This window comes from Eubalaena glacialis, chromosome 11 (assembly GCF_028564815.1).
Source record: "Eubalaena glacialis isolate mEubGla1 chromosome 11, mEubGla1.1.hap2.+ XY, whole genome shotgun sequence".
Lineage (NCBI taxonomy): Eukaryota > Metazoa > Chordata > Mammalia > Artiodactyla > Balaenidae > Eubalaena > Eubalaena glacialis.
This window is the reverse complement of record NC_083726.1, coordinates 32,576,088-32,601,708: the sequence shown is the minus strand read 5'-3', so window position 1 is coordinate 32,601,708 and position 25,621 is coordinate 32,576,088. Positions and strand designations below refer to the sequence as shown.

The following is a 25,621-nucleotide window of genomic DNA, read 5'->3' as shown; positions in this document are numbered from 1 at the left end:
AAGACTTATCTTCATGGGTATTACAGTCTAGTTTATGTTGGTTGGTTGGTTGGCTGGATTAGGGGAAGGGAGCAAAATACAGACAAAAAACAAGAAAAAAAAATTTTGACGTATGTTAGCTGGTGATAAGTGCTTTAAAAAAAAAAAAAAGGGAAGGAACTAGGACACTTCAGGGCTAGGTGTTGTGGTTTGTTATAATTGATAAGGTGTCCAAGGAAAGTCTATGTAATGAAGAACAGTCCCATGTACTGAAGAAATATCAAGTGTCCTACTGAACATTCATATAGTTAAAAATTCTGTTCACAATTGTCTGAGCTAAGAATTTATGTCCTTTCCACCAAGCAATTTTTTAATGGTTTTACTATGTACTGAATTTTCTAGGAATACAGCAGCCTTATAAAAGTGAAGACTACAGACGTCATTTTGCTGAGAACTACAGAAACAACTGTTTACTATTTTGGAAATCAAATTAACAAATGGCAATGCCTTTGTGACATGTGAGGAGCCAACAGACCACATTTGTATTAGTCTGCATTTGTAGCTCTGAATTCACATCAATGTTTCCTAAAGGTGGAAGCACATGACTACTTCATTATGTTTTCTATGAAGCATTTACATGGTGAATTATGAAAAATATATTAATATGTTTATTATTTTTATAAATTATTTTCCTTTTATGTTTCTCCTTCATATTTCATTTAGGGCATTTATGGTGAAATTTTGAAATTATGCATGTAGGTAGTTTATATTAACTAAAAATTTCATTTGAAATAGTAAAGGGGACATTATGAAACACTGTATTTACTATAAAAGAGAATGTTGGGGCTGAAAGGATTAAAAGCCATAGTTTAAAGTCAAATACCCAACTAAGATAAGTAGCCCTATCAAAACGATCTTCTCCCATACTGGCCAATTTTTTACCTTATTTATCTAGTTCAGCTAACATGTATCCTTTAAAAAAATGTAAAAAACTTCAGTAAGTGTTTGATAGTTATTAACTTATTTTCTAAAATACATACAAGGAATTTTGTGTATTTCCAGAAATGTAAGTATTAGTTGAGGGCAAAAGGTATATGTAAACAATTCTGCAGCATGGTGTACTCTGTAGAGATTGGGCAGTTCTATCCCATCTGATATTATTCTCTGAAGTAGGAGTGAAGTAGGGAAACAAGACTGAAGTAATTTAAAAATAAACAGAAAAACAACAAAGGCAAATGTCACCAAGGGTCTGATCTCAACTGGGGGAGAAAAGAGGAGAAGAGAGGATGAGAAGTTCTCTTTTTGCATTTTCTGTACCAATAGCTTCTTATCATAAATTTCAGGATAATGTTATTGCATTTTAAAATTTTCATTCATCCAACGAATACTGAACATCTACTACGTGACAGGGACTGTTCCCGTGGCTGAGGATACAAAAATAAACAAAACCGGCAAAGTTCCTGCCATCAAAGTTAACAGTCCAAAAGATCAACACGTGGATAAGTAAATTTCTAGTCTGTCAGAAAGTAATAAATGCTACAGAGACAAGTAGAGAAGCATAAGAAACACAGGAACGCAAGGACTGGAGGTGGGTTTTGTTATCTTATATAGATAGACCTCAAACATTGTTTCTTTTTTAAATTAATTAATTAATTTTAAAATTAATTTATTTATTTTTGGCTGCATTGTGTCTTCATTGCTGCACGTGGGCTTTCTCTAGTTGTGGTGAGCGGGGGCTACTCTTCGTTGCACTGTGTGGGCTTCTCATTGCGGTGGCTTCTCTTGTTGCGGAGCACAGGCTCTAGGTGTGCAGGTTTCAGTAGTTGTGGCATGCGGGCTCTAGAGCACAGGCTCAGTAGTTGTGGCACACAGGCTTAGTTGCTCCATGGCATGTGGGATCTTCCTGGACCAGGGCTCGAACCCATGTCTCCTGCATTGGCAGGTGGATTCTTTAACCACTGCGCCACCAGGGAAGCCCCTCAAACATTGTTTACAGAGAAAAAGGTGTTGAAATTTCAATATGAAACCACTTTTTGAGTAAAAAAAAAAATTATAAATTAGAAATGACCAGTGCTGTGGAATCTGAAAGAATATTCTCAGCAGATTCCTGAATATAGATTGTAATATTATTGTAGCTCTCTGTGTTCTCATTCTTTTTCTAATATCATACCCTGGTATAGACTTGATGGCTTACAAAGACTTTCATATATTATTTCATTTCATGTCAAAATAATCTTGAGAAGCTGGAATTACAAATAGTATTATTTCTATTTTAAGGAGAAATAAACTGAAGCACAGAAGTTAGAGGTTCAGGCAAAGCCACAAGGCTACTGAGGTATTCTGATAGGAATCAGGTTAGGAACTAGTACCCAAGGATTAGACTTATGACCAAGTAGGGAGGCAGCAAAGAAAGCAATCCTGAATAGTAAGGACATTTTGACCTTGCAGTTTTCACCAGCAAAGCTTCTGACAAGTATATTGTGGTTCCATGTATATAAATGCAAACATTTAGATCAAAATTATATTGACGATGATAAATTTTCATAAGGAAAATGTTTTTCTAGAATATATCCTACTAAAACATTTTAATCCCATTACCTATTTTCTATTCAGTGCCATTAAAGATACTTAATTTTCTTTCATGTTATTGAAATTATCTTATAGATATGAATATTTTCTGGGTCAACGTTACAATAAAAATTCTTCCTAACTATGGCTCCTCCACTGGGATTTTCTTCAGGGACAAACATTACTACTAACACCAATATTTCCAAGGTCACTTTTGATATTTTCAATGTTACTTATATCTTAAGTCTCCAGTTTATTATTTACAACATATTTAATTATGTGGATTTTAGCCAATTTTAGTTTTTCCTTGGGTTATGTCTATCAATAATTTTTATTACAAAATAGTTTACTAGTTAACTTGTAAGAAAATTTTAAGCTATTTTTCTCACATTACAGAATCAATTTATGAGTGGGTTGGTTATTTTTTTTTTTATTTTTTTTTTTATTTATGACTGTGTTGGGTCTTCGTTTCTGTGCGAGGGCTTTCTCTAGTTGCGGCAAGTGGGGGCCACTCTTCACCGCGGTGCGCGGGCCTCTCAGTATCGCGGCCTCTCTTGTTGCGGAGCACAGGCTCCAGACGCACAGGCTCAGTAATTGTGGCTCACGGGCCCAGTTGCTCCACGGCATGTGGGATCTTCCCAGACCAGGGCTCCAACCCGTGTCCCCTGCATTGGCAGGCAGATTCTCAACCACTGCGCCACCAGGGAAGCCCTGGTTATTGATTATTACTGCAAATATTGAATATACTCCAAGTCACTTTTTTTACCCTGAAATAATAGTCCAGTCCATTGAAGGATTAAAAAGGATACATTTGGGTCAAGATAGCAGAATAAAAATGCCCAGCTTTCTTTCCCAAAGGTCTATATAAACCAATCTATATAAACAATTGAGAAAAGTGATAAATACAGCTGGATATGTATGGTATGAAGGGATTTGGGATGTACGGTAATGTCAGGAAGATGATATAGTAATTTCTGAATAAGAGTTACATTATTGGTGTCTCTTCAAATAGACCTGTAAATTCCTAAAGGACAGAAACTTGTCTTAAACTTCTCTATGTTATCCAGTACCATTTATGGTATATGTATCAGGTCCTCAGATCAATGAATTATCTGTTCTTCAATTACATATTTAACTAAGTCTATCACTACCTTAAACATATCAGTACATTTCTTCACGTACCTTTTCTTTCGTAGGTTTTATTTCTACCTCATCCACCTTTTTTTCCAGTTGGCTTTCTAGCTTTTTAATTTTCTTTTGGAGTTCTTCAATTAAACTTCGTTTGTTATCTATCAGAGCTTTGCCCTGAAAAATAAGATGTATTTTTACATTTTACAAATAAAAAAGTATCAAACAAAATACACAATAAATACTCCAGTTGTAGAAACTTTCTGAGACTACAGCTAACCATGCTTTCTAAATGACACTATTGATATTTAAGAATAACATGATCAGCTCTGTGCTTTGTGACCACCTAGAGGGGTGGGATAGGGAGGGTGGGAGGGAGGGAGATGCAAGAGGGAAGAGATATGGGAACATATGTATATGTATAACTGATTCACTTTGTTATAAAGCAGAAACTAACACACCATTGTAAAGCAATTATACTCCAATAAACATGTTAAAAAAAAAAAAAAAAAGGAGGATTAACCAAGATGGCGGAGTAGAAGGACGTGCTCTCACTCCCTCTTGCGAGAACACCAGAATCACAACTGGCTGCTGGACAATCATCGACAGGAAGACACTGGACTTCACCAAGGAGGATACCCCACGTCCAAGGACAGAGGAGAAGCCACAGTGAGATGGTAGGAGGGGCGCAATCAGAGTAAAATCAAATCCCATAACTGCTGGGTGGGTGACTCACAGACTGGCGAGCACTTATACCACAGAAGTCCACCCACTGGAGTGAAAGTTCTGAGCCCCACGTCAGGCTTCCCAACCTGGGGGTCCGGCAACGGGAGGAGGAATTCATAGAGAATCAGACTTTGAAGCCTAGTGGGAATTGATTGCAGGACTTCGACAGGACTGGGGGAAACAGAGAACCCACTCTTGGAGGGCGTACACAAAATAGTGTGTGCATCGGGACCCAGGGGAAGGAGCAGTGACCCTGGGGGAGACTGAACCAGACATAACTGCTGGTGTTGGGGGGTCTCCTGCAGAGGCGGGGGCTGGCTCTGTTTCACCGTGGGGACAAGGACACTGGCAGCGGAGGTTCTGGGAAGTACTCCTTGGCGTGAGCCCTCCCAGAGTCTGCCATTAGCCCCACCAAAGAGCCCGGGTAGGCTCCAGTGTTGGGTTGCCTCAGGCAAAACAACCAACAGGGAGAGAACCCAGCCCCACCCAGCAACAGTCAAGTGGATTAAAGTTTTACATAGCTCTGACCGCCACAGCAACAGTCAGCTCTACCCACCTCCAGAGCCTCCCATCAAGCCTCTTAGATAGCCTCAACCACCAGAGGGCAGACAGAAGAAGCAAGAAAAACTACAGTCCTGCAGCCTGTGGAACAGAAACCAAATTTACAGAAAGATAGACAAGATGAAAAGGCAGAGGGCTATATACCAGATGAAGGAACAAGAAAAAAACCCCAGAAAAACAACTAAATGAAGTGGAGATAGGCAACCTTCCAGAAAAAGAATTCAGAATAATGATAGTGAAGATGATCCAGGACCATGGAATAAGAATGGAGGCAAAGATTGAGAAGATGCAAGAAATGATTAACAAAGACCTAGAAGAATTAAAGAACAAACAAACAGAGATGACCAATACAATAACTGAAATGAAAACTACACTAGAAGGAATCAATAGTAGAATAACTGAGGCAGAAGAACGGATAAGTGACCTGGAAGACAGAATGGTGGAATTCACTGCTGCGGAACAGACTAAAGAAAAAAGAATGAAAAGAAATGAAGACAGCCTAAGAGACTTCTGGGACAACATTAAACGCAACAACATTCGCATTATAGGGGTCCCAGAAGGAGAAGAGAGAGAGAAAGGACAAGAGAAAATATTTGAAGAGATTACAGTCGAAAACTTCCCTAACATGGGAAAGGAAATAGCCACCCAAGTCCAGGAAGCGCAGAGTCCCATACAGGATAAACCCAAGGAGAAGCACGCCGAGACACATAGCAATCAAAGTGGCAAAAATTAAAGACAAAGAAAAATTATTGAAAGCAGCAAGGGAAAAACGACAAATAACGTACAAGGGAACTCCCATAAGGTTAACAGCTGAATTCTCAGCAGAAACTCTACAAGCCAGAAGGGAGTGGCATGATATACTTCAAGTGATGAAAGGGAAGAACCTACAACCAAGATTACTCTACCCGGCAAGGATCTCATTTAGATTTGATGGAGAAATCAAAAGCTTTACAGACAAGCAAAAGCTAAGAGAATTCAGCACCACCAAACCAGCTCTACAACAAATGTTAAAGGAACTTCTCTAAGTGGGAAACACAAGAGAAGAAAAGGACCTACAAAAAGAAACCCAAAACAATTAAGAAAATGGTCATAGGAACATACATATCGATAATTACCTTAAACGTGAATGGATTAAATGCTCCAGCCAAAAGACACAGGCTTGCTGAAGGGATACAAAAACAAGACCCATATATATGCTGTCTACAAGAGACCCACTTTAGACCTAGGGACACATACAGACTGAAAGTGTGGGGATGGAAGAAGATATTCCATGCAAATGGAAATCAAAAGAAAGCTGGAGTAGCTATACTCATATCAGATAAAATAGACTTTAAAATAAAGAATGTTACAAGAGACAAGGAAGGACACTACATAATGATCAAGGGATCAATCCAAGAAGAAGATATAACAATTATAAATATATATGCACCCAACATAGGAGCACCTCATTACATAAGGCAATTGCTAACAGCTATAAAAGAGGAAATTGATAGTAACACAATAATAGTGGGGGACTTTAACACCTCACTTACACCAATGGACAGATCATCCAAAATGAAAATAAATAAGGAAACAGAAGCTTTAAATGACACAATAGACCAGATAGATTTAATTGATATTTATAGGACATTCCATCCAAAAACAGCAGATTACACGTTCTTCTCAAGTGCGCACGGAACATTCTCCAGGATAGATCACATCTTGGGTCACAAATCAAGCCTGAGTAAATTTAAGAAAATTGAAATCATATCAAGCATCTTTTCTGACCACAACGCTATGAGATTAGAAATGAATTACAGGGGAAAAAGCGTAAAAAACACAAACACATGGAGGCTAAACAATACGTTACTAAATAACCAAGAGATCACTGAAGAAATCAAAGAGGAAATCAAAAAATACCTAGAGACAAATGACAATGAAAACACGACAACCCAAAACCTATGGGATGCTGCAAAAGCAGTTCTAAGAGGGAAGTTTATAGCTATACAAGCCTACCTAAAGAAACAAGAAAAATCTCAAGTAAACAATGTAACCTTACACCTAAAGAAACTAGAGAAAGAAGAACAAACAAAACCCAAAGTTAGCAGAAGGAAAGAAATCATAAAGATCAGAGCGGAAATAAATGAAATAGAAACAAAGAAAACAATAGCAAAGATCAATAAAACTAAAAGCTGGTTCTTTGAGAAGATAAACAAAATTGATAAGCCATTAGCCAGACTCATCAAGAAGAAGAGGGAGAGGACTCAAATCAATAAAATCAGAAATGAAAAAGGAGAAGTTACAACAGACACCGCAGATATACAAAGCATCCTAAGAGACTACTACAAGCAACTTTATGCCAATAAAATGGACAACCTGGAAGAAATGGACAAATTCTTAGAAAGGTATAATCCTCCAAGACTGAACCAGGAAGAAGCGGAAAATATGAACAGACCAATCACAAGTAATGAAATTGAAACTGTGATTAAAAATCTTCCAACAAACAAAAGTCCAGGACCAGATGGCTTCACAGGTGAATTCTATCAAACATTTAGAGAAGAGCTAACACCTATCCTTCTCAAACTCTTCCAAAAAATTGCAGAGGAAGGAACACTCCCAAACTCATTCTATGAGGCCACCATCACCCTGATACCAAAACCAGACAAAGACACTACAAAAAAAGAAAATTACAGACCAATATCACTGATGAATATAGATGCAAAAATCCTCAACAAAATACTAGCAAACAGAATCCAACAACACATTAAAAGGATCATACACCACGATCAAGTGGGATTTATCCCAGGGATGCAAGGATTCTTCAATATACGCAAATCAATCAATGTGATACACCATATTAACAAATTGAAGAATAAAAACCATATGATCATCTCAATAGATGCAGAAAAAGCTTTTGACAAAATTCAACACCCATTTATGATAAAAACTCTCCAGAAAGTGGGCATAGAGGGAACCTACCTCAACATAATAAAGGCCATATATGACAAACCCACAGCAAACATCATTCTCAATGGTGAAAAACTGAAAGCATTTCCTCTAAGATCAGGAACGAGACAAGGATGTCCACTCTCACCACTATTATTCAACATAGTTCTGGAAGTCCTAGCCATGGCAATCAGAGAAGAAAAAGAAATAAAAGGAATACAAATTGGAAAAGAAGAAGTAAAACTGTCACTGTTTGCAGATGACATGATACTATACATAGAGAATCCTAAAACTGCCACCAGAAAACTGCTAGAGCTAATTAATGAATATGGTAAAGTTGCAGGATACAAAATTAATGCACAGAAATCTCTTGCATTCCTATACACTAATGGTGAAAAATCTGAAAGAGAAATTATGGAAACACTCCCATTTACCATTGCAACAAAAAGAATAAAATACCTAGGAATAAACCTACCTAGGGAGACAAAAGACCTGTATGCAGAAAACTATAAGACACTGATGAAAGAAATTAAAGATGATACCAACAGATGGAGAGATATACCATGTTCTTGGATTGGAAGAATCAACATTGTGAAAATGACTCTACTACCCAAAGCAATCTACAGATTCAATGCAATCCCTATCAAATTACCAATGGCATTTTTTACGGAGCTAGAAAAAATCATCTTAAAATTTGGATGGAGACACAAAAGACCCCGAATAGCCAAAGCAGTCTTGAGGGAAAAAAACCGAGCTGGAGGAATCAGCCTCCCTGACTTCAGACTATACTACAAAGCTACAGTAATCAAGACAATATGGTACTGGCACAAAAACAGAAACATAGATCAATGGAACAAGATAGAAAGCCCAGAGATAAACCCACGCACCTATGGTCAACTAATCTATGACAAAGGAGGCAAAGATATACGATGGAGAAAAGACAGTCTCTTCAATAAGTGGTGCTGGGAAAACTGGACAGCTACATGTAAAAGAATGAAATTAGAATACTCCCTAACACCATACACAAAAATAAACTCAAAATGGATTACAGACCTAAATGTAAGACTGGACACTATAAAACTCTTAGAGGAAAACATAGGAAGAACACTCTTTGACATAAATCACAGCAAGATCTTTTTTGATCCACCTCCTAGAGTAATGGAAATAAAAACAAAAATAAACAAATGGGACCTAATGAAACTTCAAAGCTTTTGCACAGCAAAGGAAACCATAAACAAGACGAAAAGACAACCCTCAGAATGGGAGAAAATATTTGCAAACGAATCAACGGACAAAGGATTAATCTCCAAAATATATAAACAGCTCATTCAGCTCAATATTAAAGAAACCAACACCCCAATCCAAAAATGGGCAGAAGACCTAAATAGACATTTCTCCAAAGAAGACATACAGACGGCCATGAAGCACATGAAAAGATGCTCAACATCGCTAATTATTAGAGAAATGCAAATCAAAACTACAATGAGGTATCACCTCACACCAGTTAGAATGGGCATCATCAGAAAATCTACAAACAACAAATGCTGGAGAGGGTGTGCAGAAAAGGGAACCCTCTTGCACTGTTGGTGGGAATGTAAATTGATACAGCCACTATGGAGAACAATATGGAGGTTCCTTAAAAAACTAAAAATAGAATTACCATATGACCCAGCAATCCCACTACTGGGCATATACCCAGAGAAAACCGTAATTCAAAAAGACACATGCACCCCAATGTTCATTGCAGCACTATTTACAATAGCCAGGTCATGGAAGCAACCTAAATGCCCATCAACAGACGAATGGATAAAGAAGTTGTGGTACATATATACAATGGAATATTACTCAGCCATAAAAAGGAACGAAATTGAGTCATTTGTTGAGACGTGGATGGATCTAGAGACTGTCATACAGAGTGAAGTAAGTCAGAAAGAGAAAAACAAATATCGTATATTAACGCATGTATGTGGAACCTAGAAAAATGGTACAGATGAGCCGGTTTGCAGGGCAGAAGTTGAGACACAGATGTAGAGAACAGACATATGGACACCAAGGGGGGAAAACTGCGGTGGGGCGGGGATAGTGGTGTGCTGAATTGGGCGATTGGGATTGACATGTATACACTGATGTGTATAAAATGGATGACTAATAAGAACCTGCAGTATAAACAAACAAACAAAACAACTAATACTAAACTTTCCTTGGGTTATTTGTATGGAAATATGTTAATATAAATGTTTCAGACATTACATGAAATTTCTAAAAATCTTATATGTTCTGGTATAATGTTATAAGTCATAATCCTAGTTATTACTTTAAAATGTATATCTCAGAAATAACTAATTTTCTTGTCAACTGCATTATTATGGACTTTCATCAAATCTTTAACCGTGGTCATTTTTAAGTCTTTTGTCATTTACAGACAGTTCTGGGTGTACTCTGATGCTTTTGTAAATATGTTCCTATAAAAGGGTTTCATCTTCAGGAAATTCATGGAAAAGACTCTGACAAGTACAGGTTTCTGGTACCTGACTGTACTGCTGAACTGAATGAATAAGCATTTTCAGAACTCTAATGAAAAACTGATGAGCTCATAAAAGTGCTAACAAAAGATCAAGATGAAAAAAAAAAAATTAATTACATGGGACTGAGTGAACTGATGAGGATGAGTATAATTTTTGTGACTTTCTGGTTGAATTTAAAAAAAGAAAAAATCCCACAAGAACTCAGAGGCAAAGAATATACAAATCAATTTTCACTGCAAAGTAAAGGAGCTGTTACAGTGGAGGATTACTGGACTGAATGTCAATATTATGACATAGTATGAGTGTGTTTCATGTTTGGTAATTGCAATCATTGTTGCTTTTGTTGTGGTCATCCACGTACAATGCTTGGTGTCAGTCTATTTATCTCTTGTAAAAATAAAATACAGTGTGTGTGAAAAAAAAAAAAAAAAAAAAAGAATAACATGGTAGCTACTTCTGTATTTTAATAAGATATGCTACCCTAAAACTACAAATACAGTAAAGGTCACTGAGAAAATTAGCAACTACATTAATCAAAGTGATCTGAAAGCTAGTTTCAGCAAATATTATAGACAGAATTAAAAAGTGGGAATAAACTACTACCTGTATATTATAAATCAAAACATTATCACAATTAAATATAAAATTACCTGTAATCCACTGGTTAATCTTTTAATTTGCCTTTTCAGTTCATCATTCTCTTGATCAATTCCATCTTTCTCTCTAAGCATTTTATTATAGGCTTTTTGGTTTTTTTGTAGTTCACTGGTTAAGTCATTCAAATTATCAGTTAGTGAGTTCTCTCTGTTTTTACTTGTTTTAAGAGCTTCTTTAAGTTTTAAAATTTTTTCGCATAAATCTTCAACTTGTGACTAATACAAGATAAAGAAAGGTTTAATTCATGAATCTTCAGCAAGTATCAATGATAAAAGCAACACTAATAGAGAAAGTACACCATTAATACCTACTAAGAAGAAAGTTTCAGTCTAAATTTTTAAGCACATACATGCAAAAAAAACACCACAAACTACATAAATTTTTCTAGCTTCATCTCAAATGAACCAAGTCTACTTTGAGGGGAAAAAAAAACAAAACATGAAGAAGCAGTCTAAAGCAATTCATCTTTAACAAACACCTAGAACCAAAATTTTATCAAATAAGCAAATGTTTCATTATGGCTGAATTAATTTATTAGAAAAACAAGTACATATCAACGTACACAGCAATTTCTTTTTTGAACACTGAAGCATAAGAGTAGTATAAAACAAAATCTCTTACTCTAAGTAGTTTCTAATCTACTTTGTAAAGACAAGACATAAAAGGGTAGCTCACAATACTAGACAGTATATATAAGCCACTAGAAAGGAGTTCTTAGCTGTCCCATACAGTAACATTGATGGGAATACTGGTACTTATTATATGTTTTGTTGAATAAATTATTACAGGCCAAAAGGGATTACCAATAGCACTAATAGGAAACTAGTAGTATTATAGTGCAGTTACAAGAAAAACAAACTCTCCTGGAGAGTCAAAACAGCCTTCAATAAAAATGACTGGAAGAATGTAAAGAATTCAGAGAAGAAATTTCAGGCAAAGAGAAAGGTGTTGAAGAAGACATCATCAAAGGGCTATACCTATTTATAAATTTATTACTGAATGGATTTTTACTGTCAACTATGCTAATAATCTTGATAGGCACAAGAGATTTTAAAAATCTGACTAAAATCCAGTCCTTACATGGTTTAATGGCGATGAAGGGTATATACAAATAAACCAAGAGCAAATAAAAATTACAAACAAAATAAAACATATACAAAGTAGATTTTTCATTTTACTCAAAATATACTATATGAAACTTTATGTAAAGAAATTTGAAAATCATCATTAAATGTATATGTTTTGGAGAAAAAATTTTATACGGTACCAAACTTAACAATTGGGTAAGAAAATAATAAAATACATTGTCAAAAAATAATAAATAACTTCAAAACAAGGCTTTAAAGTTAGGCAGCTCTGTAGATTAAATGTCAAGGACCACATGATTTCCATAAACTATTTCAGGGGCTAAAAAGGGAAAGCTAACTAACTCATATTATGAACTTAGCAAAAACTAAACGGAAAATTCTGAAAAGGCAAAAGAAATAAAACAAAACAAAGGAATCTGTACACCTATCTCACTTATCAATATAGAATTTAAAATCCTAAGAAAAATGTTTCTTAAATTTAATTCTGTTAGGAGAAATAGCTTATAATGGCCTATCCTTTGCTAATCCCCAAGATGATATTCAGTGAGTACAATAAAGATGCTTAGTGTTCAAAACTGTGTGTAGGACTTCCCTGGTGGCGCAGTGGTTAAGAATCCACCTGCCAATGCAGGGGACACAGGTTAGATCCCTGGTCTGGGAAGATCGCACATGCCACAGAGCAACTAAGCCCATGTGCCACAACTACTGAAGCCCTCGCGCCTAGAGCCCATGCTCCACAACAAGAGAAGCCACCGCAATGAGAAGTCTGCGCACTGCAGCGAAGAGTAGCCCCAGCTCACTGCAACTAGAGAAAGCCTGCGCGCAGCAACGAAACCCAAGCAGCCAAAAATAAATAAATAAAATAAATAAATTTATTAAAAAAAACCCCAACTGTGTGGATATGTGTATATCCACCAATAATTCATTAGAATAAATTCCCTATTCATTATTAAAATTACTATATATCCAAGTGGATTCTCTTCCAATGGGAATTAGCAGGAATTCTGTTATATTAACGCACATGTTAATACTCACCTTTAGCTCTTTAGTATGTTGATCAACAATCTGTTGAACGTTGAGATTTGCCTCTTTCTGAGAAGTCATGGAAATAATACGTTCTTCAGCTGCTGCTGTCATTTCTGCCCGAAGTTCCAAAAGTGCCCGACTAAGGGCCTAAAAATTACAACATACATAATTTTTTTGAAAAATTGGTAAGCAATTTTGTATATAAGCAATACAAAATATACATAAGCTTTATTACTTTAAACTGTTTTCCTAAAATACCATGAAATACCATGTGTTTAATCAAACAGAATTCACAAACTAACAACCCAACTTTTTCAAATGAATTTCCTTTAGTAAGTGAACTCAATTCTCTCCAAATTGTGAGAATTCAAAATCTTGATAATAATAATTGTGAGAACCCAGCATCAAATCAAGCAATCTGTACTACAAAACCCAGGCATGTTTTGTTTTCAAACTTCCAAGTTGAAACATTTATTTAAATTACTCACTTAGTACATACTTCCATGTGAAATTAATTGAATTTAAGTAGACAAGGAAAGTTACAAGATTAGAAGACTTAAAATTTGCCAATAAATTTCATGAGCTAGCATAGAGAAACAGCAGCACCTTCTAAAACAGTTAAGTATATAAAATCTGAGATAAATAAAAAAACTAATAAATCTGTTAATCCACTGACCAACTCCTTTTCATAACAGTATCTCTGCGATCTCCTTCTTTAATCTTTCCTCCTCTTATCCTAACTCCCTCTTAATCCCCAAAGTTACTTAAAATTTTTCAATTATTCAAATTGTTCAAAATTGCCTCAGTAACATACAATCCTAATAGGAAAGGAGAGAAAATAAATAATGTAATGAAGATTTCCCTTTATTTCCTACAGCTAACCCACAAATCAGGTTGAAAATATAAAAAGATAAATTAGACTATATCTGAACTTAAAAACACCACCAATCTATAAGGCTATTTAAAAGAATTATAAAGACCCAACCCTGCTTAAGATAAGGCTTATACTTTTTATTACGAGAGAGATACATGCTATCACCTTCTACAAATCTTCTGTAAAAGCAATCTACCACGTTTTTCTTAAATATTGATAATTTTCTATTGTTACTTACTTTTTGTTGTTTCTCTTTCAAGGCTAATTGGCTCTTCAGCCTTTCTACTAGATTCCTCATTGTAGTTGTTGGAGCTCTTGAATTTGCTTCTTTTTGAGCCTGAAGTTCAGATTTTAAACTCTGCGACTCCTTTTGTGACTGGGCCAGAAGACACCTCAAATCCTCTACTTGTGCTTTTATTTGTTTCACTTCATCTGCATGATTTTCTTGGAGCCTAATATAAAGCAAACATATGTACTTAATAGAGTAGTTGCTGCAATTAACAATTTGATTGACACAAATTTTACAAAGAACAAATGTTTGGTCCTCAGCATCCTTAAAATCTAAGATTTGATCCAAATCCAAAAGATGAACAATTCTTTATTCTACTTAACTACTCTTAAACTTAACATAAAATAGAGTTTTTTCTTCCAGTTTCCACTATTTTTTGCAGCAATTGCATCAAGTAATTTGTGGCTCTAGATGAAATAATATAGAGAATGAACAAAATAACACTTTATATATTATGGTTCCTGCAAGATGTGACTGCTTCCTTTGTATCAGGGATTTCTCAACCATGGCACTATTGACATTTTTGACTGGATAATTCTTCACTGGGGCGGGGGTTACTGTCCTATGCATTTTAAAACATATTTAGCAGCATTCCTTGCTTCTACCAACCAGATGCCAGTAGCACCTCCTAGTTGTTCACCAAAAATGTCTACAGACAATAACAAATGTCCCTGGAGGGGGGAGAGGAGAGCAAAAGTACTTCCGCTTGAGAATCACTGCCCTATAATGACATGTTACAAAGACAAAATATAAACCTTCACAGAAATCACATGTATTATGGTTCTAAAGTCACTAGTATTGTATCTATAACTCTATCTATAGCTGTATACTATATAGAAGTAGATACTATCAAAAGACTTAGTTAATTCAATTAATCCTACTGCTCATTCAGTATTAATTAGCCTTATAAACTGAATTATATCCAGTTCACTGTATTTATATAGACACTGCATTAATAAGGTCACCAATATGGAGATTCAAATGATTAAACTTTGATCAATGAGAGGAAGGTCTGTTAAACCACAAACAGGTATTAAACACTCTGAGACTTGTTGCTTATAGCAAAAACTTAAGTCACTTTAAATAATCATCAAATTGTAAAAATACAAGGTTTCACTAAAAAATGACAAAGAGCTATAATTTCTTTAGATACATTAAAATATGCATGCCAATGTGTACACAGAGAACAGAAGTATAATTTTAGGCTAAAATGACATGGTAAGGTACAAAACAACAACTTCAAGTATTTCATGTGGCAAAAAATTATATACAGAATGTAATGTCAATAAAATGATTATTTTCTACATCCAGGAATTAGATTCAGAAATGCAAGAAATCTTATGCTCTAAAATATGACGGAAACTTACTATACTAAAAATAGCATCTCATGTATAAAATATAACAGAATGGGGAAAATTAGATTGAAAGTATACCATATGCTATTGCTAATTCTCTTTTCTCTTAGAGAATAACTTATTTAAAGTAGCAGTTTCTTAAGCACAAATAGTGTTAGTTTTGTCAGAAGCATCTTGGATAAATGAATAAAGAATCAAAGGTTCTAATAAGGGCTTCAGAGATGGAATGGAATTATAAGTCAAGTAGTTAACTTTCTTATTTTTTTCAGATAAAAAAATGAGCCTCAGAGAGATAGTTCTACAATGATTACAAAATACCTAAATATAAACCTATTTTAGTTTTAAAATACACATTCTGATAAATGGTTGAACAATGTTTAGAATCTCTAATACAGAGAATGCTGTGAGCCCTCTACTGTCACTGTGGTTAATAAAAAAGATTGGTTAATTTTTCATTCAACAAATATTTGAGCCTTTAATGTATGCCAGAAACTGTTATATGTATGTAAATAAAAGTTTTATATTTATATGTTACTTTACAATTTTCAGATTACTTCCATATACATCATCATTTGGCCTTTATATAACCACCTTGAAAGAGCCAGGGTAAGTACTATCATTTCACTTTTTAGATAATAAAATGGAAATTTAAAAAGGTTAAAGATGAGATTCTATACAAGAATCTGAGTTGGCTCTTGAGTCAGACTGACTAGATTCAAATCGTGGCTTTCCCATCTTCTCCTAGGCACATTACTGAGGCTTCCTATAGCCTAGTTTCCTAACTGCAAAATGGAGTGAATATCCTATGTCACAAGTAGTACTGCGTATAAAATGAGATAATATATTCAACATTTTTAGAACAGTACATGACATAACAAATGCTTACATTTACCTTTATTATATCATTAATCCCATTTGCTAATATCTACAATACATTTCTAAGACTTACCGTAATTTGATATTTTCAAACTCTTTGACTTTTAATTCAGTGACTTCTTTTTGTCTCTCTAAATCCTGAGATACTTTTTTTAGTTTGATCACAAGTGAGGAGAGAGAGTCATCTTGTTCTGCTACTCTCTGTTCCATCTCAGCCAAACGAATAAAATGCTTGTTGGTAGGAACTGGAGTAGGAGACTGTTTTATTAAATCCTATGAAATATGGTTGGTTACATTAGCCATGAGCAGGTACAATGCAATGCCATAATTACTCCATAATTTTAACTTGGTTCCTTAAATGATCAAAATATAATATCAAACCTAATATGTAATGATTTAATAGGTAATGAAGGCTTAAAGAAGATAGGACATATAGACCTTATTCTTTGTATTCCCAGTATCTGGCAAAGTGCCTACATGTAGTGGAGGATCAATAAATAAATGTTGACTGAATTAATGAGTTAAGGCTTGAGGAAGCTAAGGTTTGCTTAAGGTCATTTCGCACATACAGAATACAATGATGAGCTCTACCCACCACCAGAGCCTCCCATCAAGCCTCTTAGATAGTCTCAACCACCAGAGGGCAGACAGCAGAAGCAAGAAAAACTACAATCCTGCAGCCTGTGGAAGAAAAACCACATTCACAGAAAGATAGACAAGATGAAAAGGCAGAGGGCTATATACCAGATGACGGAACAAGATAAAACCCCAGAAAAACAACTAAATGGAGTGGAGATAGGCAACCTTCCAGAAAAAGAATTCAGAATAATGATAGTGAAGATGATCCAGGACCTCGGAATAAGAATGGAGGCAAAGATCGAGAAGATACAAGAAATGTTTAACAAAGACCTAGAAGAATTAAAGAACAAACAAACAGAGATGAACAATACAATAACTAAAATGAAAACTACACTAGAAGGAATCAATAGCAGAATAACTGAGGCAGAAGAACGGATAAGTGACCTGGAAGACAGAATGGTGGAATTCACTGCTGCGGAACAGACTAAAGAAAAAAGAATGAAAAGAAATGAAGACAGCCTAAGAGACTTCTGGGACAACATTAAACGCAACAACATTCGCATTATAGGGGTCCCAGAAGGAGAAGAGAGAGAGAAAGGACAAGAGAAAATATTTGAAGAGATTATAGTTGAAAACTTCCTTAACATGGGAAAGGAAATAGCCACCCAAGTCCAGGAAGCGCAGAGAGTCCCATACAGGATAAACCCAAGGAGAAACATGCCGAGACACATAGTAATCAAATTGGCAAAAATTAAAGAGAAAGAAAAATTATTGAAAGCAGCAAGGGAAAAATGACAAATAACATACAAGGGAACTCCCATAAGGTTAACAGCTGAATTCTCAGCAGAAACTCTACAAGCCAGAAGGGAGTGGCATGATATACTTAAAGTGATGAAAGGGAAGAACCTACAACCAAGATTACTCTACCCAGCAAGGATCTCATTCAGATTTGATGGAGAAATCAAAAGCTTTACAGACAAGCAAAAGCTAAGAGAATTCAGCACCACCAAACCAGCTCTACAACAAATGCTAAAGGAACTTCTCTAACTGGGAAACACAAGAGAAGAAAAGGACCTACAAAAACAAACCCAAAATAATTAAGAAAATGGTCATAGGAACTTACATATCGATAATTACCTTAAACGTGAATGGATTAAATGCTCCAACCAAAAGATACAGGCTTGCTGAATGGATACAAAAACAAGACCCATCTATATGCTGTCTACAAGAGATCCACTTCAGACCTAGGGACACATACAGACTGAAAGTGAGGGGATGGAAAAAGATATTCCATGCAAACGGAAATCAAAAGAAAGCTGGAGTAGCTATATTCATATCAGATAAAACAGACTTTAAAATAAAGAATGTTACAAGAGACAAGGAGGACACTACATAATGATCAAGGGATCAATCCAAGAAGAAGACATAACAATTATAAATATATATGTACCCAACACAGGAGCACCTCAATACATAAGGCTAACAGCTATAAAAGAGGAAATCGACAGTAACACAATAATAGTGGGGGACTTTAACACCTCACTTACACCACTGGACAGATCATCCAAAATGAAAATAAATAAGGAAACAGAAGCTTTACATGACACAATAGACCAGATAGATTTAATTGATATTTATAGGACATTCCATCCAAAAACAGCAGATTACACTTTCTTCTCAAGTGCGCACGGAACATTCTCCAGGATACATCACATCTTGGGTCACAAATCAAGCCACAGTAAATTTAAGAAAATTGAAATCATACCAAGCATCTTTTCTGACCACAACTCTATGAGATTAGAAATGAATTACAGGGAAAAAAATGTAGAAAACACAAACACATGGAGGCTAAACAATACGTTACTAAATAACCAAGAGATCACTGAAGAAATCAAAGAGGAAATCAAAAAATACCTAGAGACAAATGACAATGAAAACACAATGATCCAAAACCTATGGGATGCAGCAAAAGCAGTTCTAAGAGGGAAGTTTATAGCTATACAAGCCTACCTCAAGAAACGAAAAATCTCAAGTACAAAATCTAACCTAACACCTAAATGAACTAGAGAAAGAAAAACAAACAAAACCCAAAGTTAGCAGAAGGAAAGAAATCATAAAGATCAGAGCAGAAATAAATGAAGTAGAAACAAAGAAAACAATAGCAAAGGTCAATAAAACTAAAAGCTGGTTCTTTCAGAAGATAAACAAAATTGATAAGCCATTAGCCAGACTCATCAAGAAAAAGAGGGAGAGGACTCAAATCGATAAAAGCAGAAATGAAAAAGGAGAAGTTACAACAGACACTGCAGAAATACAAAGCATCCTAAGAGACTACTACAAGCAACTCTATGCCAATAAAATGGATAACCTGGAAGAAATGGACAAATTCTTAGAAAGCTATAACCTTCCAAGACTGAACCAGGAAGAAACAGATAATATGAACAGACCAATCACAAGTAATGAAATTGAAACTGTGATTAAAAATCTTCCAACAAACAAAAGTCCAGGACCAGATGGCTTCACAAGTGAATTCTATCAAACCTTTAGAGAAGAGCTAACACCCATCCTTCTCAAACTCTTCCCAAAAGTTGCAGAGGAAGGAACCCTCCCAAACTCATTCTATGAGGCCACCATCACCCTGATACCAAAACCAGACAAAGATACTACAAAAAAAGAAAATTACACACCAATATCACTAATGAATATAGATGCAAAAATCTTGAACAAAATACTAGCAAACAGAATCCAACAACACATTAAAAGGATCATACACCACGATCAAGTGGGATTTATCCCAGGGATGCAAGGATTCTTCAAGATACGCAAATCAATCAATGTGATACACCATATAAACAAATTGAAGAATAAAAACCATATGATCATCTCAATAGATGCAGAAAAAGCTTTGGACAAAATTCAACACCCATTTATGATAGAAACTCTCCAGAAAGTGGGCATAGAGGGAACCTACCTCAACATAATAAAGGCCATATACGTCAAACCCACAGCAAACATCATTCTCAATGGTGAAAAACTGAAAGCATTTCCTCTACGATCAGGAATGAGACAAAGATGTCCACTCTCACCACTATTATTCAACATAGTTTTGGAAGTCCTAGCCACAGCAATCAGAGAAGAAAAAGAAAGAAAAGGAATACAAGTTGGAAAATAAGAAGTAAAACTGTCACTGTTTGCAGATGACATGATACTATACATAGAGAATCCTAAATGTGCCACCAGAAAACTATTAGAGCTAATCAATGAATTTGGTAAACTTGCAGGATACAAAATTAATGCACAGAAATCTCTTGCATTCCTATACACTAATGATGAAAAATCTGAAGGAGAAATTATGGAAACACTCCTATTTACCATTGCAACAAAAAGAATAAAATACCTAGGAATAAACCTACCTAGGGAGACAAAAGAACTGTATGCAGAAAACTCTGAGACACTGATGAAAGAAATTAAAGATGATACCAACAGATGGAGAGATATACCATGTTCTTGGATTGGAAGAATCAATATTGTGAAAATGACTCTACTACCCAAAGCAATCTACAGATTCAATGCAATCCCTCTCAAATTACCAATGGCATTTTTTACGGAACTAGAACAAATCATCTTAAAATTTGTATGGAGACACAAAAGACCCCGAATAGCCAAAGCAGTCTTGAGGGAAAAAAACCGAGCTGGAGGAATCAGCCTCCCTGACTTCAGACTATACTACAAAGCTACAGTAATCAAGACAATATGGTACTGGCACAAAAACAGAAACATAGATCAATGGAACAAGATAGAAAGCCCAGGGATAAACCCACGCACCTATGGTCAACTAATCTATGACAAAGGAGGCAAAGATATACGATGGAGAAAAGACAGTCTCTTCAATAAGTGGTGCTGGGAAAACTGGACAGCTACATGTAAAAGAATGAAATTAGAACACTCCCTAACACCATACACAAAAATAAACTCAAAATGGAATAGACACCTAAATGTAAGACTGGACACTGTAAAACTCTTAGAGGAAAACATAGGAAGAACACTCTTTGACATAAATCACAGCAAGATCTTTTTTGATCCACCTCCTAGAGTAATGGAAATAAAAACAAAAATAAACAAATGGGACCTAATGAAACTTCAAAGCTTTTGCACAGCGAAGGAAATCATAAACAAGACAAAAAGACAACCCTCAGAATGGGAGAAGATATTTGCAAACGAATCAACAGACAAAGGATTAATCTCCAAAATATATAAACAGCTCATTCAGCTCAATATTAAAGAAACAAACAACCCGATCCAAAAATGGGCAGAAGACCTAAATAGACATTTCTCCGAAGAAGACATACACATGGCCAAGAAGCACATGAAAAGATGCTCAACATCACTAATTATTAGAGAAATGCAAATCAAAACTACAATGAGGTATCACCTCACACCAGTTAGAATGGGCATCATCAGAAAATCTACAAACAACAAATGCTGGAGAGGGTGTGCAGAAAAGGGAACCCTCTTGCACTGTTGGTGGGAATGTAAATTGATACAGCCACTATGGAGAACAATATGGAGGTTCCTTAAAAAACTAAAAATAGAATTACCATATGATCCAGCAATCCCACTACTGGGCATATACCCAGAGAAAACCGTAATTCAAAAAGACACATGCACCCCAATGTTCATTGCAGCACTATTTACAATAGCCAGGTCATGGAAGCAACCTAAATGCCCATCAACAGACGAATGGATAAAGAAGTTGTGGTACATATATACAATGGAATATTACTCAGCCATAAAAAGGAAGAAAATTGAGTCATTTGTTGAGACGTGGATGGATCTAGAGACTGTCATACAGAGTGAATTAAGTCAGAAAGAGAAAAACAAACATCGTATATTAACGCATGTATGTGGAACCTAGAAAAATGGTACAGATGAACCGGTTTGCTGGGCAGAAGTTGAGACACAGATGTAGAGAACAAATGTATGGACACCAAGGGGGGAAAACCACGGTGGGGTGGGGATGGTGGTGTGCTGAATTGGGCGATTGGGATTGACATGTATACACTGATGTGTATAAAATTGGTGACTGATTTAAAAAAAAAAAAAAAAGAATACAATGATCAAAAGAGGCAAGAATGAACTGAATTCAGAACATGGAAAGCAGTTAGACACAGGTAAACTTAATGTGCAGATTTGAAAAGAAAGACTGAGGTCAGATCATGGAAGGCTTTGAGTACATGGCTAAGAAACTTAAACATGATTTTGTAGGCAGCAGTAAGCTACTAACAGATGTCGGTCTAGGGAAAAAAATGATTAGAGCTGTGTCTTCAGAAGATTATTCTGGCAAAAAAAAAAAAAAAAGGTAGGATGGCTTCTAGTCCAAAAAAAAGGAGACCTAAATTTTCAATTGCATGGTCTCAAAAATCAATAAAGAATAGAACAAAGTTCTTAGAATCTTACCCACGTTGTTTCTTTGAATTTACTGAGTGAACTATCAGCCTGTAGTTCTAATTTATGATGAAGACTATGAAGTTCCTCTTCATGTTTCTTAACAATTTCTCTTTGTTCCTGTTTTACAAGAAATCAAAACTTTATCTTACATTATGATTCAAATAAATTCACATTCTAAAGGCCTTAAATATTTTCTTATCTTTACCTTCTAAAATCCTTATGAGATAGGGAAGGAACAACATCTGCCATCTGCATGTATATATTTATACCTGTATACATTTCCCCTAGCACATGTTCTAACTGACAAGCCCAGCCTTAGAGCATAATTTATTCTTAATATTAGAATAATATGTATCCATCAGCTTTTAACTTGTTTCCAGCAAATTTTTAAATGTCAGATTTTTTTTTCCCCTCCAAGTTCTAGCAAATTTGATTTCCACTGATAACTGTGTGACAGATTTCATTCTAACTTACTGCCTCCGTCTTTACGTATTAACTCAAATGATATTTTTCAAAATCACACAGTTTCACCATGAAAGCCATTAGCAATTTAGTCGGTCCATAACACAAACTGCCAGTTTTACTGACAGATCTGTAATCCAATCACGTGAAAGTAACAATACCTGAATAGAATCATTTGAAAACAAGAAATGAAATACCACTTCAGGGCAGAACAGTATTTGACATTTGTCTAAAAAACATCATAATAAATAAAAGAGCATAACATAATATAATAAAATACCTCTCTGGCTTTTTCTAGAAGATGTTGATACTTCTTTAACACTTCTTCCTTTTGATTTAACCTTGCTTGCATGTTTGCAATGGTCTGATGAGCAAGTTTCAATGTGTGATGAGATTTTGGTTCCACCTCTTTTCTTCCTAGCTCAGCTATAAGCTTTTCTCGTTCTGCAGTGGCAGGCAATCGAAGCCTCAGTTCATTAATTACTTTATCTCTTGACAGAATATTTTCCTCTGCTAACCGTAAAGCAGATTCTTTTTTTTTTAGCTTCTGCAATAATCAAATCATAAAAAAATACATTTTTCTTTTAAAAATGCTTCATCTGAATCTTAGTCAGATTAGCTATAAGCAAGAAAAGGAGTTTCATTTTATTTTTCACATCACACTTATAATAGCCAAATGATACTTAATAAGGTTAATTGACTGTATTTCTATGTGACAGCAGTTATCTACATGTATATTTTACTTATTTGTAAAATTATCACATGTGTTAGAAACTTCACTGTTATGATGAAAATGAAATTTACTTACAGTACTTTATTTAGGTCTAATAGATTTAGAACTAGAAATGTGTGGTGGTGATAGGTTTAGAAAGAAAATGTAATAAACCATTCCTCTTATTTTGGTCCATTGACTATTAGAGCAGTAGAAGAGCAACCTATAAAGTCAACAAAGTATAAAAATTGGAATTTTAGTGGCCTGAGTCAATGGGTCACTATTATAAAATCTGCAGCTTATCAAAACAAAACAGAAGAAAGTGTGTTCTCCTCAACAGAATTAAGGCAGATATTTAAAATCTAGTAACTCAGTGGCAATACACATAAACAACAAATTTACAATTACAGAAGACAATCTAAGTTTCCTCAGTTGGTTTAAAAGTGCACAATTTAAAAAATTATTTTAAATGTATTTACAGTTAATATGATTTTCATTTTAGTTGACATCTAAACATACTCGGTTTATACTATTTTCTGTATAATTTAATAAAGAAGACAGATCTAATCATCTGTTAACCAAATTTAAGACCTAGATTGAACTAAGAAATAATTTCTAATTTACCTTCAAACCCTTTAACTATCTACAAAAAGGAATAAACTGAAAATTGATTCAGAGTATAAAACATGCACTTCAAAATAGAACATAAAAATAAACAAGGATGAAAACAATTCTTGATCATAGAGGGGAAGGAAATACATTGTTTATAAAGCTACAGTCAAATGCTCTTCTTGTTTCCTTTCATGCTAGCAACAGAAGAGCATGCCCAAAAGTGGCAAATAATGATTAAAAGGAGAGTAATTTCAAATTAGCCATATCTGCTGTTCTTTATCAGCTACTAGAAGCATTATAGGAGAATGAAAAAGGAGAGCAGAATAAGCAACAGATTCATCATTTTATGCTTCATCCTCATTTAAAAATATTACTTAGAAAACGCCACAAGCATACCTAATAATGCACTAATCAAAATGCAAATTCTTCTAATTACCTCTTCTAGTGATTTGCACGTTGCCTGTGTTTCTAGGATTATTCGAATATTCTCCTTAATTTTTCTTAGAGCAATCTCAAGTTGATTTGGAAGGGGCAAACTAGGGTCTGGCATTGATCCTGTAGCCTCTTCAAACTATTGAGAAATAGAATTTTTTTAAAAAAGCAGTTGCAGCATTGAGAAGAACAATATTAATTTTTACAACTATATGACATGACATGGTTAAACTCCACTTATAGTTGAAACATAAAAAGATACCATCAATTAAAATTCCATCCAACTTTAGAAAATATTTCTATTTGTTAACATTACAGGCCGTGCTACAGAGTAGCAAACAAGACTAATCATTCATACCTTTTGTGCTGCATTTAGTATTTCATTTTGCTGACGGTCAAAAACATCTAGTTGACGTTCTAGCTCAACTTCTCTCTGATCCCAGGCCATTTGTCTTTCTTCGTGAAACTGAAAAAAAGACAGTTTGGGTCAGACGCACACAGAGATACTCACCAGGAATTTTTACATACATTTTTCTTATTTAATCCTCACAACAACCCTTTGAGGTCACTATTATTTTCATTTTATGGAAGAAGGAAGTAAATTCAGAGATGAAGTGATTTGCCTAAGATCACAGAGACAGGCAGATGTGGAGTCAGGATTTCAATCCATCCATGTACCCATCCATCCATTCATCCAAAACATGTTTAATGACACATTCTGTGTGGCAAGCACTATTCAAGACAATAAGAACACAGCAGTGAACAAAACCAAGTACCTTTCACTATAGAACTTATATAC

General features: G+C 35.1%; 1 protein-coding gene across 1 annotated transcript in view; it reads right to left on the bottom strand.

The window, feature by feature from the left end:
• CEP290 (centrosomal protein 290) overlaps positions 1 to 25,621 on the bottom strand; it is a 105,697-nt gene that overhangs the window by 21,912 nt on the left and 58,164 nt on the right. The window contains exons 33-41 of the mRNA XM_061205182.1: positions 25,181 to 25,288; positions 24,827 to 24,961; positions 23,347 to 23,613; positions 22,614 to 22,721; positions 16,651 to 16,850; positions 14,296 to 14,509; positions 13,193 to 13,330; positions 11,063 to 11,284; positions 3,730 to 3,852 (exon numbers count right to left, since the gene is read on the bottom strand). Of these exons, the coding sequence (XP_061061165.1) occupies positions 3,730 to 3,852; positions 11,063 to 11,284; positions 13,193 to 13,330; positions 14,296 to 14,509; positions 16,651 to 16,850; positions 22,614 to 22,721; positions 23,347 to 23,613; positions 24,827 to 24,961; positions 25,181 to 25,288 (1,515 nt within the window). The remainder of the gene's footprint in view (positions 1 to 3,729; positions 3,853 to 11,062; positions 11,285 to 13,192; positions 13,331 to 14,295; positions 14,510 to 16,650; positions 16,851 to 22,613; positions 22,722 to 23,346; positions 23,614 to 24,826; positions 24,962 to 25,180; positions 25,289 to 25,621) is intronic.